The sequence below is a fragment of the Papio anubis genome, chromosome 15 (genome assembly GCF_008728515.1).
Source record: "Papio anubis isolate 15944 chromosome 15, Panubis1.0, whole genome shotgun sequence".
Taxonomy (NCBI): domain Eukaryota; kingdom Metazoa; phylum Chordata; class Mammalia; order Primates; family Cercopithecidae; genus Papio; species Papio anubis.
In genome coordinates, this window is record NC_044990.1 from 78151166 (window position 1) to 78170321 (window position 19156).

Here is a 19156-nt window from a genome sequence, read left to right on the forward strand (position 1 = left end):
ATCTCAGCACTTTGGGACGCCGAGGCCAAGGCAGGCAGATCACGAGGTCAGGAGTTCGAAACCAGTCTGGCCAATATGGCGAAACCCCGCCTTTATGAAAAATACAAAAAATTAGGCAGGTGTGGTGGCACATGCCTGTAATCCCAGCTACTCAGAAGGCTGAGGCAGGAAAATTGCTTGAACCTGGGAGGCGGGGGTTGCAGTGAGCCAAGATCGTGCCACCGTACTACAGCCTAGGTGACAGACCGAGACTCCATCTCAAAAAAATAATAAAAAATAAATAAACCTAATGTAATTGAGCTTTCCCATTTTAAATTGCAGCCAGCAAAGAAAACAGGCATTAGAATTCCCATTTCTTCTCTTCTCCTTCCTGGGAAGGGCAGCAACAAACAAACCCAGGGTGGAAAAACAGCACCAAGGCTGGACGCGGTGGCTCACGCCTATAATCCCAGCTCTTTGGGAGGCCAAGGCGTGCGGATCACCTGAGGTCGGGAGTTCGAGACTAGCCTGACCAACATGGAGAAACCCTGTCTCTACTTAAAATTAGCTAGGCATGGTGGAGCGCACTTTTAATCCCATCTACTTGGGAGGCTGAGGCAGGAGAATCACTTGAACCTGGAGGTGGAGGTTGTGGTGAGCCAAGATTGCGCCATTGCACTCTAACCTGGGCAGCAAGAGCAAAACTCCATCTCAAAAAAGAAAAAAAAAAAAAAAAAAAAAAAGCACCAAGGAAGGCGCTAAATGATTACTTGTAAACACTCCAGGTTGGACACTGGACCCATGACGAGGAGGCGAGGCCCGTCCTGTGGTGGTGTTTGCAATGGGAAGTCTGGGGCTTTGACTCCCTCAAGTTTCCAGGCTAACACACACAACTCTTCCCAGCAGCTGAGGGGCCCTCAAGCCTTGATGTCCCTTTCACAATGTAACATTGAAGGACCCCACTGGTCTTGGCTCTTAGCGTTTTGTGGATGGTGTGAACCAGTCTTCAGAGAACTCAAATGTATATTTGCTGCAGGGAGTGATAAGTAAACATAATGCCTCAAGAATCAACATTTGAATGCTTTTCTTTTTGGCGTTAAGGTATAATGGGACACTGGCAATACACACTGTCTGTCTGAACACAGCATGAAAGAACTTGAAAACAAATGATTTAGTATTCATTATGGAAAAGTTGGATTTTTTTCCCTCTCTGATTGTCAAGATCTCTTTGTTGATGTCAAGTTTTGGAGTGTGAATTTTTCTTCTCCACGCAGAGGAAGTTGACGTTGGTTCAGTGATGTTACAGAGGATGCTCTAAGACAGCCAGGAGCCCAGGCCGATTGTCACTTCATCCCAGCATGGTGCAAGGTTAGAGATGTTGCAGTGACAGCCTTGGGTGCCCTCAGGGGCAACCAAGTCTCTAAATAATCTCTGTGACCAAAAGTATATAGGAGGTTGCAAATGGCCCACAACAAAAGTAAAGATAACTGCCATTTCCCAGAACTTAATGCATGTCAGGAAATGTAACCTCTTTACATATATTGTCTCATTTAAGTCCAGTAAGATAGCAGCAGCTGTGGGGGGATGTGGTTTTTGTTTTTGTTTTGAGACAGAGTCTTGCTCTGTCACCCAGGCTGGAGTGCAGTGGTGTGATCTCGGCTCACTGCAAGTTCTGCCTCCCGGGCTCACACCATTCTCCTGCCTCAGCCTCCCAAGTAACTGGGACTGCAGGCACCCGCCACCACGCCCGGCTAATTTTTTTGTGTATTTAGTAGAGACGGGGTTTCACTGTGTTAGCCAGGATGGTCTCGATCTCCTGACCATGATCTGCCCACCTTGGCCTCCCAAAGTGCTGGGATTACAGGTGTAAGCCACTGCGCCTGTCCTGAGGATGTGGTTTTATTCCCATTTAACAAAGGCTTGAGTATCACTTTTTATATATTTATTTATTTTGTTATTATTATTATTATTTTTGAGACGAAGTCTCACTCTTTACCCACTCTGGAGAGCAGTGGTGTGATCTTGGCTCACTGCAACCTCTGCCTCCCGAGTTCAAGTGATTCTCCTGCTTCAGCCTCCCGAATAGCTGGGATTACAGGTGTGCACCACCTTGCCTGGCTAATTTTTGTATTAGTAGAGATGGGGTTTCACTGTGTTGGCCAGGCTGGTCTCAAACCCCTGACCTCAGGTGATCTGCCCATCTTGGCCTCCCATAGTGCTGAGATTACATACTTTATTTATTTAACAAAGGAGTGAAGTGATACCCTCTCTCCTGTGTAAGTAGCAGCCAACATTCAAACCCAGGCGTGTCAGACTTTAGAGCCACACTGACATTCAGCAGCTACTTATTTATTGTCTACTATGTGTTAGGCATTGTTTTCGTCACACCTTTTATTTTTTGTTTTGTTTTTTGCTTTGTTGCCCAGGTGGAGTGCAGTGGCGTGATCTTAGCTCACTGCAGCCTCGAACTCCTGGCCTCAAGTGATTCTCCTGTCTTGGCCTCCCAAAGTGCTAAAGTGCTGGGATCACTAGGTGTGCACCACCCTGCTCAGCCCACATCTTTTTAAGTCTGCTTTTTAATCTAATTTACTTATTTTGGGGGTCTTAAAAAATTGGCTCACAGCCGGGCGTGGTGGCTCATGCCTGTAATCCCAGCACTTTGGGAGGCGAAGGCGGGTGGATCACCTAAGGTCAGGAGTTCAAGATCAACCTGACCAACATGGTGAAACCCTGTCTATACTAAAAAATACAAACATTAGCCAGGCATGGTGGTGCATGCCTGTAATCCCACCTACTCAGGAGACTGAGGCAGGAGAGTCACTTGAACCTGGAAGGCAGAGGTTGCAGTGAGCTGAGATTGCACCACTGCACTCCAGCCTGGGCAACAAGAGTGAAACTCCGTCTCAAAAAAAAAGAAAAGAAAAGAAAAGAAAAGAAAAAATGGCTCACTATTGAAAAATGAAGGCTCATGCAGAATGCTCTGCAAGTTCAAGATAAAACAGAGCTCTGAGAGCCTGGAGGCTTTTTGCCTTAAGGGGCGAGGAGGAAAAGGATTAAGATGCTCCTTGGAAAATAGCCCTTTCTGGCTCCATCTCCTTTACTGTGGTCACCTGCTCATGCCTTTAGTTCTTTTGGATTTATATCTAAGCACGTTGTTCTGCTTCATAAGAAGCTGACAATATCAGTTACCTTCCTGGAGGTGAAGTAGAGACAAAGGGGGCTGGGCGAGTAAGAATACTTTCCATCATGAACTCTTGGTACCTGTCGGAACCACTTGAATATGGTATCTTTTCAGAAGAAAGGGGTGCTATATTCATTGTCCTAGACTATCAAGCACTTTAAAAGGCACTTCAGGTAATCTAGTTGAAGTGCAAATTTCACTGAACCCAGACTATTATGCAAACATGACTAGCTCTATATTTATTCTTTTATGTTGTGGCTTGCCATCCAATTTGTGTTTCCAGGGCTGGGCACGAGGTGGCTCTAGCCTGTAATTCCCGCAATTTGGGAGGCCAAAGCAGGCGATCTCCATTGTCCTTTTTTAAGTTTAAGTGACCATAGCTTCTTAGTATGATATCAGGTTTTTGTTTTCTTCCCACCTTGTCTTTGTTTTTTAGTGTGTAGACGCCTTTGAAATTCATTTTTTTGTTTGCTTTGAGACGGAGTCTCACTGTCGCCATGCTGGAGTGCAGTGGCACGATCTTGGCTCACTGCAACCTCCGCCTTCTGGGTTCAAGCAATTCTCCTGCCTCAGCCTCCCAGGTGGCTGGGACTATAGGCACATGCCACTATGCCCAGCTAATTTTTTGTATTTTTACTAGAGACAGGATTTCACCATGTTAGCCAGAGTAGTCTCGATCTCCTGACCTCGTGATCCACCTGCGTTGGCCTCCCAAAGCACTGGGATTACATGCGTGAGCCACTGCGCCTGGCCGAAGTTAGTTCATTTTTTATACATGTCCTTTACACAGGAGATGTATTCAGAAAGATTATCTGTATTTTTTCCTTTAAACAATGCATTTGTTTGTTTGCTTTATTTGTAAGCTCATCTCCTGGGTTTAGAGCAGAATGAAAAATTTGACCTTAATCTTATCTACTGGTTGGAAACTCCTACTTTTATGTCAGCAAGCATAAAAAAGCTTGTACACATAAGATAATGTATAGCGTGCATAAAGATTTATAGAATACTTTTGTCTCATAAATTTCACAGTTATAAAACAAAACCTAAGCTTATGCATGTAGATATATTGCTGTGTTTGCAGTTGTCAGTGACTTCTAGAGAATGTGGTTGCTGTAAAGGAAAAAGGCACCTGTGGAAGTTATTTATGTTAAAGACTCAAGCCATTAACAAGAGAGGGAGACTTCTTTATATTGTTAATGACTTTCAGATCTTTCTTCTGAATGAGGGTTGTCACGCTGAATGAGTGCTGTCATTCATTTCCTGCAAGCCGTCAGATATCTTTTTCCTTTATCTGATACATTTCAGGAAAGAGTAAGGGAAAGATTTATTTATATTACTTTGATGGTTTCATTTTCTTTGTGGAAGTCCAGTGACCCAGTTATGGAGATGTTCTTGGAATATATTACTTTGATGGTTACTTTCTCTTTTTGGAAGTCCAGTGACCCAGTTATACGGATGTCCTCAGAACATTTAAAGTCTAGTTCTGAATTATAAAATAGCCCAGTTGCCATAGGTTGATTTCCTGTAAACCTAAATCATGATTGCAAACGAATTTGGGTGCTAATTAGGACTCATATAATGATCATATCAATTTATAACTTGTCTAACAACAATGCATTCCTTTCTTTGCTAGGTTATGTATTTACACTATGACCTGTGAACAGGGAAACTGGCCTGTGTTGAGTACTTTCTATGAGCCAGGTGCTCAACTGTGTACAAACTTAGAAGAACCAGGTGCACACACCAGGGTTGGGGGCCGTTTGACAGTCAGCATTCAGTCGTGTGTTGTTTAAGTTGATGTAATTAATTTAAAAGGAAGTAGCTCATGACAGTAGCACATTTCATTGTCCTAGAATATTAAATACTTTGTTGTCAACAGACGGGCTTCTTTCATATGCAGAGGTCATCTTGAGCATAGATGTTAAGCATAGTCTTTAATCCTTCCTAGCATCCTGCATGAGCCAAACTTAGACAAAAAACAAGGCAGCTCTTGGTTATCTAGGGCAATTTGAAACCTCAGCTACCTCCAGTGTGTCCAACACACTGCAGTTATGCATCTAGTTACAACGTTATGTTTGCAAAATTATGTTTAAGCAAACCACAATGAAAGCATTAAACATAGAATAACTATGATCCAGCAATTTCACTTCCAAGCATATACCCAAAGGTGTTGAAAACAGGGTCTCAGATACTGATACACCCATGTTTATAGCAGCATTATTGATGATAGCCAAAAGATTGAAGCAAGCTAGGTGTCCATCAACAGGTGAATGGGTAACTACAATGTGGTGTACACACACACACACACACACACACAAGAATATTATTCAACCTTGGGCTGGGCGCGGTGGCTCAAGCCTGTAATCCCAGCACTTTGGGAGGCCGAGACGGGTGGATCACGAGGTTAGGAGATCAAGACCATCCTGGCTAACATGGTGAAACCCCGTCTCTACTAAAAAAAAAAAACAAAAAAACTAGCCAGATGTGGTGGCAGGCGCCTGTAGTCCCAGCTACTCGGGAGGCTGAGGCAGGAGAATGGCGTAAACCCAGGAGGTGGAGCTTGCAGTGAGCTGAGATCCGGCCACTGCACTCCAGCCTGGGCCACAGAGCGAGACTCCACCTCAAAAAAAAAAAAAAAAAAAGAATATTATTCAACCTTAAGAAATAATGAAATTCTGCCAGGTGCAGTGGCTCACACCTGTAATCCCAGCACTTTGGGAGGCTGCAGTGGGCAGATCACCTGAGGTCAGGAGTTCGAGACCATCCTGACCAACATGGTGAAACCCCGTCTCTACAAAAAGTATAAAATTAGCTGGGTGTAGTGTCACATGCCTGTTATCCCAGCTACTTGGGAGGCTGAGGCACGAGAATTGCTTGAACCTGGAAGGTGGAAGTTGCAGTGAGCCAAGATTGTGCCATTGCACTCCAGCCTGGGCAACAAGAGCAAAATTCTGTCTCAAAAAAAATAAAGAAAGAAAGAAAGCATGAAATTCTGATAACTGCTATAACACAGATGAACCTTGAAGATATGCTGAGTGAAATAAGCCATACACAAAAGGACAAATATGTGATTGTACTTATATGAGGTATCTAGAGTAGTCAAATTCACAGCACGGAAATTAGAATGGTGGTTATCCGGGGCTGGGGGGAAGGAGGGAATGGGGAATTGATGTTAGTGGGCTTACAGTTTTGGTGGGCGATAATGGGAAAGTTCTAGAGATAGATAGTGGTAGTGGATGCACAACATTGAAAGGACAAAACTGTATACCTGAAAATGGTTTAAATGCTAAATTTTATGTTATGTATATTTTGCCCCAATTTTTTTTTTTTTTTTTTTGTTAGAGTTTTGCTCTTGTTGCCCAGGCTGGAGTGCAATGGTATGATCTCGGCTCACTGCAACCTCCGCCTCCCGGGTTCAAGCAATTCTCCTACCTCAACCTCTCAAGTAGTTGGGATTACAGGCTGGTGCCACCATGCCCAGCTAATTTTTGTATTTTTAGTAGAGACGGGGTTTCACCATCTTGGCCAGGTTGGTCTTGAACTCCTGACCTCGTGATCCACCCACCTCGGCCTCCCAAAGTGCTGGGATTACAGGCATGAGTCACACCGTGCCCAGCATATTTTGCCCCAATTTCTAAAAACAACATAATAAAGACAAAGCCACTGCGAAGGATATAAAATGCCCCTGAGCCAAACACTGTATAGCCAAAAGAGCAAAAATACAAAAACTTTGCCAAGTTTGTAAATTCAAACTTGAATGAATCTTTGTAAATTCATTCTTCCTTCCTCCCTCCAAGACACTCTTGCCTGGTTTGCATCCTGAGAGTCTCCTGGGTTTCCAGTTATTTCGAGGTCATAGTCACATAGGCACGGTGGCTGTGCTATGGTGGAGATGGCTTTTGGATTCCTCATAATTTTGAATTATCGGTGCCATGTTTTTCTGAGACCAAAACTTACCAGTAGAGTATTATCATGTGGAAGGTGATATGGAGTAAGTGCATCTTTCTTGGGCATTCAGTCTAAAGTCAGTAGTAAAGGGAAAATCACATATAGTCAAGTCCAAATCGCTTATGATGTTACAGTAGATCCACATGTCCCTAACTTGATTACCTGTTTTCCCTCCAGCACTAGAGCACATCTCTGCTTCTTCAGCTGAGCTCCAGGAGAAGATGGCTACATTTCGAGTCAGACTGGAGGAAGAGAAGTATTTTGATATTGTATTTTATTTTTATGTATTTATTTTTTAGAGACAGGTTCTTGTGCTGTCATCCAGACTGGAATGTAGCGGTCGCAGCTCACTACAGCCTTGACCTCCTGGGCTCAAGCCGTCCTCAAGCCTCAGCCTCCTGAGTAGCCAGGACTACAGGTGCTGTGCCACCAAGCCCAGCTAATTTTTGTATTTTTTTGTAGAGACGGATCCTGCTGTGTTGTCCAGTCTTGAAATTTGATTTTAAACACAGGCATCACACTAAGCCCCCAAGACAAGATAGAAGCTCACAGAACCTTGACTATCTGGAATGACTTTCACAGAGTGACTTCATCTTTTTTCTCACCCTCAACGAGTAACGTGCAGGCTGAGCAGGTCCTACTGTTCAAATTATTTCTCTTCTTTAGGCTTTTTTCTTCCAAACACCGGTAGTTGAATTTGAATACTTTAAGTGCTAGTATTGTGCAATTTTATTTTATTTATTTATTTATTTTTGAGACAGAGTCTTACTCTGTTTCCCAGGCTGAAGTGTAGTGGCGTGATCTTGGCTCACTGCAATCTCCACCTCCCGGGTTCAAGCAATTCTGCTGCCTCAGCCTCCCAGGTACCTAGATTACAGGCACGCGCCACCACGCCCGGCTAATTTTTTTTGTATCTTCAGTAGAGACAGGATTTCACTATGTTGGCCAGGCTGGTCTCGAACTCCTGACCTCATGATCCAGCCCCCCCCCCCCGCCCTCGGCCTCCCAAAGTGCTGGGATTACAGGCGTAAGCCACCGCACCCAGCCTGGATTAATGATTTTGAATGAATATTTACAATGATAGGTTTTATAATAAAACACATTAAAAAGTTTGAAACATGGCCGGGCGCGGTGGCTCAAGCCTGTAATCCCAGCACTTTGGGAGGCCGAGACGGGCGGATCACAAGGTCAGGAGATCGAGACCATCCTGGCCGACACGGTGAAACCCCATCTCTACTAAAAAATACAGAAAACTAGCCGGGCGAGGTGGCGGGCGCCTGTAGTCCCAGCTACTCGGGAGGCTGAGACAGGAGAATGGCGTGAACCCGGGAGGCGGAGCTTGCAGTGAGCTGAGATCCGGCCACTGCACTCCAGCCTGGGGGGCAGAGCGAGACTCCATCTCAAAAAAAAAAAAAAAAAAAAAAAAAAAGTTTGAAACACTAGTTACTAGAAACAGTTCTCTCTGTAATGACAGTTAGTCATGTTGCTGCTGCAATGACAGTTGTCTTGCTGTGAGGGTATTGATAAAGCCTGGTGATTTGTACACTTGCCCGTAGTATGCTTTTCCCAGGCTAGCTATGCAAATCTCATTTCCCTTACATTTGAAAGTCATTTCAGAATTGTTTCGTTAGGGTTGAGGCAAGCACAAATCATGAAAGCCTTTGTCTTCTACCACCGAACACAAGATTCTGTTGGACCTACAACCGATATGCTTTCAGCTAGGTTCCGTTTAGCATTCACCCTGGACTTAGGAACTCTACAAGAGTGCTGGGTGTTTTTGTTTGTTTGTTTGTTTTGTTTTTTTTTTTGAGACAGAGTCTTGCTGTGTCACTCAGGCTGGAGTGAAGTGGCGCTATCTCAGCTCACTGCAACCTCCACTCTCTGGGTTCATTCTCCTGCCTCAGCCTCCCAAGTAGCAGGGATTACAGGTGCCTGCCACCACACCCGGCTAATTTTTTTGTATTTTTAGTAGAGATGGGGTTTCACCATGTTGGCCAGGCTGGTCTTGAATTCCTGACCTCAGGTGATCCACCCACCTTGGCCTCCCCAAGTGCTAGGATTACAGGTGTGAGCCACCACGCCTGGCCTGAGTGCTGGGTGTTTTGGACAGTGGTCCCACCTTACTGTGTAGAAATTCTCAGTCATCCACCTAATTTGTTTATTTCCCATTCATATACTTCATTTATTCACTCATTCACTTGGCCATTTATACATATTTATTGATTTTGTTAAAAAGATATCTGAATGAATGGAACACTGAGATGATATACAGAGTAATGGACAGATAGTGGTTAGCCCCTTGGACCCATAAGAACCAGGTTCTGAAATTCCAGCTCTGAAATTCTACCAGCTGGTTGACCTTGGGCAAATTACTTAGCTTCTCTGTGCCTCATTTCTTCATTTATAAAATGAAGATCATAGGTTAAGAGGGTTAGATGAGACATTCATTCATAGTACCTGGCACACAGTAAGAGCCCAGTAAATACTAGCTGTTGTTATGGATTGAATTGTGCTGCCTCCCCACAAATTCATATGTTGAAGTCCTAACCACAAGTACTCAGAACGTGACTGTATTTGGAAACAGGGCCACTGTAGATGTACTTAGTTAAGAAGAGTGATTAGGCTGGGCGTGGTGGCTCACGCCTGTAATCCCAACACTTTGGGAGCCCGAGACGGGCAGATCATGAGGTCAGGAGTTCGAGATCAGCCTGGCCAATATGGCGAAACCCCATCTGTACTAAAAATACAAAAATTAGCCGGGCATGGTGGTGGGCACCTGTAGTCCCAGCTACTCGGGAGGCTGAGGCAGGAGAATTGCTTGAACCCGGGGGGTGGAGGTTCCAGTGAACTGAGATCATGCCTCTGCCCTCTAGCCTGGGTGGCAGAGCGAGACTCTGTCTCAAAAATAAAAAAAAGGACTAATTAGGTTGGGCACTAATCCAATATGATTATTGTCTTTATAAAAAGAGAAAATTTGAGCACGGAGATAGACATGCATAGAGGGACAATGGCCATCCACAAGCCAAGGAGAGGGGCCTGGAACAGATCCTTTCTTCCCAGCCCTTAGAAAGAGCCAGCCCTGCTGACATCTCAGTTTCAGACTTCCAGCCTTCACAGCTGTGAGACAATAAATGTCTGCCAGTGAAGCCACTCAGTCTGTGGTTCTCTGTCACAGCAGCCCTGGCTGATGACATAGTGGGCAGCACTGTCCTCTGCTAGTGTGTTTCTCATTGACCTGAGAATCTGCCTTTGTCCATGTCCTGGCCATTGGGAGATACATTTGCTCCTTCTCAGCTTGCATCCCTGTCCTTTTCTTTCTTTTTCACAAAACAGCATGCAAAAAAGTTCCTAGCAAGAACGGGTGCTCCAGAAGTTCCCTGGCCATTTCATTCCTGTGTCTTCCTAAAAAGCTGCAGTTGAAAAGATAGAATTTGGTTTCTCTTACTTAGCACATTCTTCTCACTTTCTAAGCTTGATTTTTCTTTCTTTGAAGGAGTGTAACCCCTTCAAAATTAACTCCTAGAGATTGCTCACCCCTCTTCGATGAGGAGCGTTTTTTTTGTAGACTCTTATGTGTGAATTCTTTCAATAAATAGGGGATGCAGAGAAGCAGCTTTGTGGAGTGAAGCAGTAGGAAAGAGCCTGTTGGGGACAGAGCCTCACCACCACATTTCAGTAGCTGGTTTCACTCTTACCTATTTTTAAATGGCGACTTGTGTTTTTATTTGTTTGTTTTTAAAGAAACTTGAGATTGGACAGTGTTTCTCCTTCCTCTCCAGAGGCCCAGAGCAATGTCGCAAGGATGCATTCTGGACGAGGCAGTCACGGGGCCGCACATGGCATTTGTTCTTCCCAGGGACCGTCTGCTGTGTTTCTCTGCCCCAGTGGAGCTGGGGGAATAATAAAGCTGTTATTATTTATACTGCACAGCATTTTTTTCAGTGGTCCTTGTCATTGAGACTTATGAAGACAAGGTAGGACGAGAGGGAACTTGTGAGTTTTTATGCAGGCAGGGAAAAAAAGTAAAAGAGGGACTATATTTCCAGGGATATTGCTTTTTCCCAAACCCCTGCACTTCCCCAGTCCTTTTCTTTATCTTCCTTTCCCAAATGAGAGGTATCCTCCTCCTTCTCCAATGGCAGTCCCCCTAGTTTCTTCCTTGTCCTCAAGGAATCTTGGTACACCATTTAGCCACTCTCTCTCTTGGTTTTTGACTCTGTCCCATTGTGGAATTCTTACCCACAGCTTACAGTGAGGTTTTACATACATCTCTGCCAAAGATGAAGTGGAAAATAACCTTTGCTTTGTCAACACATCTCCTTCAAGCTATCGACAAGTCTCCCAGCTTCTCTTAGTGTCTGACTTTTTGTTGGTGTTGTTTTGAGACATAGTTTTGCTGTTGTTGCCCCAGATAGAGTGCAGTGGTATGATCTCGGCTCACTGCAACCTCTGCCTCCTGGGTTCAGGTGATTCTCATGCCTCAGCCTCCTGAGTAGCTGGGATTACAGGTGTCCACCACCACACCCAGCTGATTTTTGTACTTTTAGTAGAGTCACTGATTTCAGGAGTGAAGCTGCAGACCTTCACTGTGAGTGTTAAAGCTCTATAAAGGCAGCGCGTCTGGAGTTGTTTGTTCCTTCTGGTGGGTTCATGGTCTTGCTGGCCTCAGGAGTGAAGCTACAGACCCTCGTGGTGAGTGTTACAGTTCATAAAAGTGGCGTGTCCAGAATTGTTTGTTCCTTTCATCTGGAGTTGTTCATCCCTCCTGGTGGGTGTGTGGTCTTGCTGGCTTCAGGAGTGAAGCTGCAGACCTTCGTGGTAAGTGTTACAGCTCATAAAGGCAGCGTGGCCCCAAAGAGTGAGCAGCAGCATGACTCATTGTAAAGAGCTAAAGAACAAAGCTTCCAAGGTGCGGAAGGGGAACCCAGCGGGTTGCCACTGCTGACTCAGGCAACCTGCTTTCATTCCCTTATCTGACCCCGCCCACATCCTGCTGATTGGTCCATTTTACAGAGAGCTAGCCAATTGGTCTGTTTTGACAGGCTGCTGATTGGTGCGTTTACAAACCTTGAGCTAGACACAGAGTGCTAATTGGTGTGTTTACAATCCTTTAGCTAGACACAAAAGTTCTCGAAGTCCCCCCTAGATTAGCTAGACACAGAGCAGTGATTGGTGCAGTTATAATCCTTTAGCTAGACACAGAATGCTGATTGGTGCGTTTACAATCCTCTAGCTAGACAAAAAAGTTCTCCAAGTCCTCACCCAACTCAGGAGCCCAGCTGGCTTCCCTCAGTGGATCCAGCGCAGGGGCGTCAGCAGAGCTGCCCGCCAGTCACTGCATGCCCTCACTCCTCAGCCCTTGGGTGGTCAGTGAGACCTGGTGCCTGTGGAGCAGGGGGCGGTGCCCATCAGGGAGGCTCAGGCTTTGTGGGAGCCCATGGTGGGGGCGGGGGCTTGGGCATGGCAGGCTGTAGGTCCCGAGCCCTGCCCCGTGGGGAGGCGGCTGAGGCCCGGCGAGAATTCGAGCCGGGCTCAGGCGGGTGGGCAGTGCTGGGGTATCCGGTGGACCCTCCGCAGCTGCTGGCTGAGTGCCAAGCCCCTTACTGCCCAGGTGGGCAGCGCCGGCCCAGCCTGCGCCCACCTGGAACTTATGCTGGCATTCGGGTGGTGCTGGCGCCCGAATGCCACATGCAGCCCCGGTTCCCACTGGTGCCTCTCCCTCCACACCTCCCTGCCAGCAGAGGGAGCCGGCTCCCTCCTCAGCCAGCCCAGAGAGGGGCTCCCACAGTGCAGCGGCGGTCTGAAGGGCTTCTCAAGTGCGGCCAGAGGTGCCCAGGCCGAGGCGGCGCCGAGAGTGAGCCAGGGCTGCTAGCACGTTGTTACCATTCACTTTTGTTCCAGCCCACTGCCCTGCGTTCATAGGTACCAGGAACCTCTAGTTCCTCAGCTTTTCCAGAGTTCTGTGGTAGAATTAAGTTTGATGCTTTTGGCCTGTCATGTTTCTCAGGTCTCGGGGCTGCAGGAAGTTAGTAGCCAATGTTTTCACCTATTGATCCACTCTCCATTTTCCAGTGGTTTGTTAACATATCTTATAAGGGATTGCTTCTTCTGTTATATCTGTTTCTGTGGATCTGTATTCCTCCCCTCTTCATTGTGGGTTTTAGAAAGAAAGCAGAGACAAATACTAATAATCTGCCATGTTATTTAGCAAACTTTATAAACTCTTTTTTAAATTATGAATGAGTATTGAATTTTATCAAATGCTTTCTCTGCATCTCTTGAGATGTTCAAAAGGCTTTTCTTTTCTCATCTGTTAATGAGGTGAACAATAATAACATGTTTTGTAATGTTAAATTGTCCTTGCTTTATTGCTGTAATTTTTTTTTTTTTTCTTCAGAGACAAGGTCTAACTATGTTACTCAGGCTGGGCTGAAACTCCTGGGCTCAAGTGATTCTTCTGCCTCAGCCTCCCCAGTAGCTGAAAGACTGGTGTGCACCACCATGCCCGGCAGACATCATTTTTCAGTTTGCTGAAATTCAGAATTTTATGGAAATGTAAAATTGAGAGTGGCCTATACTTTTCTTTCTTTTGTTTTTTTGAGACGGAGACTCGCTTTGTCGCCCAGGCTGGAGTGCAGTGGCACAGTCTTGGCTTACTGCAAGCTCCGCCTCCCGGGTTCATGCCATTCTCCTGCCTCAGCCTCCCAAGTAGCTGGGACTACAGGTGCCCGCCACCAAACCCGGCTAATTTTTTGTATTTTTAGTAGAGATGGGTTTTCACCGTGTTAACCAGGATGGTCTGTATCTCCTGACCTCATCATCCACCAGCCTCGGCCTCCCAAAGTGCTGGGGTTACAGGCATGAGCCACCATGCCTGGCCTTTTTTTTTTTTTTTTAATGGAGTCTTGCTCTGTTGCCCAGACTGCAATGCAATGGCGCAATCTTGGCTCACTGCAACCTCCGCCTTCCTGGCCCAAGCGATTCTCCTGCCTCTGCCTCCCAAATAGCTGGGATAACAGGTGTCTGCCACCATGCCTGAGTAATTTTTATATTTTTAGTAGAGACAGGGTTTCACCATATTATTGGTCAGGCTGGTCTCAAACTCCTGACCTCAGGTGATCCACCCACCTCGGCCTCCCAAAGTGCTGGGATTACAGGCGTGATCCACCACACCCAGCCTATACTTTTCTTGTTTTTGCCTCCTTCGGTTTTTATGCTTTTTTCAGAAATGAATTGGGAAAAAATTATGTGGGAAACTTTCCCTCTTAATTTCTTGAACTGCTTGTGTAAGATATGAATTATCTGTTTCTTCGGTTGGCATGGTGGCTCACGCCTGTAATCCCAGCAGTTTGGGAAGCTGAAGCAGGTGGATCACCTGAGGTCAGGAGTTCAAAACCAGCCTGGACAACATGGTGAAACCCCGTCTCTACTAAAAATGCAAAAAGTAGCTGGGCGTGGTGTTGCGCACCTGCAATTCCAGAACCCAGGAGGCAGAGGTTGCAGTGAGTTGAGATTGTGCCATTGCACTCCAGCCTGGGTGACAGAGCAAGACTCCATCTGAAAAAAATAAGAAAAAAAAAATTATTCTTTATTTTTTTGAGGCAGGGTCTTGCTCTGTTGCCCAGGCTGGAGTGCAGTGGCATGATCTCAGCTCACTGCATCCTTTGCCTCCCAGGCTCCCAGGATCCTCCTGCCTCAGCCTCCCATGTAGCTGGGACTACAGGTACATGCCACCATGCCTGGCTAATTTTTGTATTTTTTGTAGTGATGGGGCTTTGGCATGTTGCCCAGGCTGGTCTCAGACTCCTGGGCTCAAGTGATCCTCCTGCCTCAGCCTCCCAAAATGCTGGGATTCCATGGGTGAGCCACTGTGAATTCACTGCCTTGAATAATCTGTTTCTTAAAGGTTTTTGTTAAACCTTGTTAGAAATTATCTATACAACTTGGGTGTGTATGTGTGTGTGTGTATCTGTCTTGACGACTAATGCAGTATATTTAGTAACATGGGATCTCTTCAGAGTTCCTAGCTTTCATTTATTGAATTACAGTACTTTTGATTACTTATGTTTATCTGGAATATTGTTCACATTATCTGTTTTCAAATTTATTGCCATAAAGTTGATTTTAGCCTTCTCTGTCTCTCTTTTTTTTTTTTTTTTTTTTGTAGAGACAGGGTCTCCCTAAGTTGCCCAGACTGGTCTAGAACTCCTGGGTTCAAGTGATCCTCCCACCTGGGCCTCCCAAAGTACTAACACTATAGGCATGAGCCAACTCTCCCAGCCTCAGAAGCTTTTCTAAACCTTTCCTAGGGGAATGGGGAGATAAGTAGGGGCCACTTAGGGAGTAAATGATTATGAAAAGGGACATAGGCTTTTGCAAAAATAGGCAGTAGCTTGTCCGGACCAGGTACCAAGTTCCAGCCTCTTCTAGGTTTCACTCCTGTTGCCTGTTAACCTCCCCTGATAGATTAAAAAAAAAAAACAACCAAAAACAGGCTGGGTGCGGTGGCTCACGCCTGTAATCCCAACACTTTGGTAGGCCGAGGTGGGCGGATCACAAGGTCAGGAGATTGAGACCATCCTGGCTAACACAGTGAAACCTCGTCTCTACTAAAAATACAAAAAATTTGCTGGGCATGGTGGCGGGTGCCTGTAGTCCCAGCTGCTAGGGAGACTGAGGCAGAAGAATGGCGTGAACCCGGGAGGCGGAGCTTGCAGTGAGCCAAAATCGCGCCACTGCACTCCAGCCTGGAAGACAGCGAGACTGTCTCAAAAAAAAAAAAAAAAAAAAAAAAACCTAGAGAGGGTTTTTATGACAATTGACTTCCCTTCTGGAGAATCTGCATTTCATTGGATAAGGGAGATTCAGGAAAAGCCCCTCTGTGCATTTGCTGTTTCCCAAATGCCTTCAGGTTGAAGTAACCAGCAAACCAATTCAGCATATTTGGGCTGGTATTTCCTGGACTCGTGTCTATGAGGCAGTGCTTCTTCACATGCTGTTCAAGTCTTACTAAATTTTTGTCCATTAGATCTATCCATTTCTGCTTCTGGTTGTGAATTTATCAATTACTTCTGTAATTTTAATAATTTTATTGTTTATTTCAGATGTCTGCAATTTGAGAAATAGTATTTCTTTCTGATAAAATGTTCTTTTTTATCATTAGATAATGATCTTCTTTATCCTAAGAATGTTTTTGTCCTACTCTCTATCTTGTTTGATATTAATTAATTCAGTCACTCACTCAGCAATACTTGTTGAGAACTTTTTTTTTTTCCCCGAGTGGGAGTTTCGCTCTTGTTGTCCAGGCTGGAGTGCAATGGCACGATCTCAGCTCACTGAAACCTCCGCCTCCCAGATTCGAGCGATTCTCCTGCCTCAGCCTCCCCAGTAGCTGGGATTACAGGCATGCACCACCACGCCTGGCTTATTTTGTATTTTTAGTAGAGATGGGGTTTCTCCATGTCGGCCAGGCTGGTCTTGAACTCCCGACCTCAGGTAATCTGCCTGTTTGGGCACCCAAAGTGCTGGGATTACAGGCATGAGCCACCGTGCCTGGCCTATTCTTTTTTTTTTTTAAAGATATGGTCACCCTGTGTTATCCAGGCTAGAGTACACTGGTGAGATCACGGCTCACTGCAGCCTTCAACTCTTGGGCTCAGGTGACCTCCCTGCCTCAGCCTTCTGAGTAGCTGAGACTACAGGCAGGCGCCACTGAGCCTGGCTGATTTATTTATTTATTTGTTTGTTTGTTTGTTTGTTTGTTATGAGATGGAGTCTTGCTATGTTACTCAGGCTGGTCTCAAACTCCTGACCTCAAGTGATCTACTGCCTTGGCCTCCCAAAGTGCTGTGATTAGGTGTGAGCCACCATGTCCAGCCAAGAACCTATTTTATGCCACTCACATCAAGAAACAAAACAGGCATCACCTGACTCTCTCTCTCTCTCTATATATATATATATATATATGTGTGTATATATATATTTTTTGGAGACGGAGTTTCGCTCTTGTTGCCCAGGCTGGAGTGCAATGGTGCTATCTCGGCTCACTGCAACCTCTGCCTCCCGGGTTCAAGTGAGTCTCCTGCCTCACCCTCCCTAATAGCTGGGATTACAGGTGCCCGCCACCACACCCAACTAATTCTTTGTATTTTTAGTAGAGATGGGGTTTCACTATGTTGGCCAGGCTGGTCTTGAACTCCTGACCTCAGGCAATCCACCCACCTCAGCCCCACAAAGTGCTGGGATTACAGGCATGAGCCACTGCACCCGGCTTGACAATATCTTTTTATTTTGATCACCTTTTTATTTTTTACTTTCAACCATTCTGTGTCCTTCTGTTTTAGGTGTATCTTTTATAAACAGTATTTAATTGAAACTTTTTTTTTCTTTAAATTTAATCTTGGTCTTTTAGCAGGGATATTTAATCTGTTCACATTTGTTATGATTGCTAACGTAATCAAATTTGGTTTTACTACCATATTTTACTAATTTTATATACTGTGCTGTTTACTTATTTGTATTTCCCCTCTTTTTTTGCTTTTCATTGTACTTAGTTCTCTTTATTTTATTTTATTTATTTTTTATTTATTTATTTTTTTTTTTGAGATAGAGTCTCACTCTGTCGCCCAGGCTGGAGTGCAGTGGCGCGATCTCAGCTCACTGCAGCCTCCGCCTCCTGGGTTCACGCCATTCTCCTGCCTCAGCCTCCCGAGTAGCTGGGACTACAGGCGTGTGCCACCACGCCCGGCTAATTTTTTTTTGTATTTTTAGTAGAGACGGGTTTTCACCGTGTTAGCCAGGATGGTCTCAATCTCCTGACCTCGTGATCCGCCTGCCTCGGCCTCCCAAAGTGCTGGGATTACAGGCTTGAGCCACCACGCCTGGCCTATTTTATTTTTTTAGTTTTATTATTTTATTTTATTATAGTTTTCTTATTTATTCTACTTTGTTTATTTCTTCCTATTGATTTGGAAAGTATACATTCTGTTTTTTTTGTGATTACATTTATAATTTAATATGCATATTTTATTTGAGTCTAAAGCTAATGGATATATCTCTGCTCTCCTTCTGATCAAAATGTCTGGGAATATTTTGGCTCTGATATTCACTCCCAGTCTTTCGTGTTACCTGTGTAGCATGTTACCAGAGTCTAGTACTTAACTTTTTGATTGTTTTTTTTTTTAATACTTTGTTTTAAATGAGACAACATTATGATTGATATTGCTGGCTTATTTAGATTTACTTACATGTTTACAGCCTCTCTGCTCACCATTGCTCCTTTGGATCCCACTATTTTCTTTTGGATTGAGTCTTTTATCCTGAAATATAGCATTGGTCACTTCTCTCAGTAAAGGTCTAACAATAGTAACTTTCTTCAGCCTTTTTCTGGAGAACGTGTTTATTTTGCCCTTCCTCTTGAATGATTGCTTAGTTGCGTTCAAGGCTAAAAGCTATATTCTCTCAATAGCCGCAGGCTCTTGTTTTACTCAATACTTTGAAATACTATTCCATTAATTTTGGGTTGATTTTGCTGCTTAGTAACATTCTACTGTGCAGAAAAATTGTTCTTTTTTCACGGGTAATCTGTCTTTTCTCTCTATGTGTTCTAAAGCTTCGCTATTATGTGTTAGGTGTTGATTTGTGATTGTTTATCTGGCTCCTGACTATGCTGTTCAGTCTGATAATTTAAATGCTGCTTTCCATTCTGAAAACATCTCAGTCGTAAGTCCTCATTCTTTCTATTCTCTCTTTAGCATTTGTTGTAAGGTCTCATGTTCCCTGGTTTCTTAACGTCTTCCATCTCCTACCTCTCTGTGCCATGTTCTGTATGATTTCCCTGCATCCATTCTGTAGTTCCCTAATTCTTTTTTTTTTTTGAGATGGAGTTTCACTCTTGTCGCCCAGGCTGGAGTGCAATGATGCGATATCTGCCCACTGCAACCTCCGCCTCCTGGGTTCAAACGATTCTCCTGCCTCAGCCTCCTGAGTAGCTGGGATTACAGGAGCCCACTACCACGCCTTGCTAATCTTCTGTATTTTTAGTAGAGG

At 44.8% G+C, this 19156-nt stretch overlaps 1 protein-coding gene across 7 annotated transcripts in view; it reads left to right on the forward strand.

Moving 5' to 3' along the window:
* Positions 1-19156, forward strand: part of CLYBL (citrate lyase beta like) — a 296641-nt gene that overhangs the window by 92411 nt on the left and 185074 nt on the right. The window contains exon 1 of one of the 7 annotated variants that reach the window (XM_021929740.2): positions 6708-7364. The exons of the other annotated variants lie outside the window; for them this stretch is intronic. Coding sequence (XP_021785432.1) covers positions 7330-7364 — 35 coding nt within the window. The 5' untranslated portion in view covers positions 6708-7329. Of the gene's footprint in view, positions 1-6707; positions 7365-19156 lie in introns of those variants that run through there. 7 annotated transcript variants of the gene reach the window in all.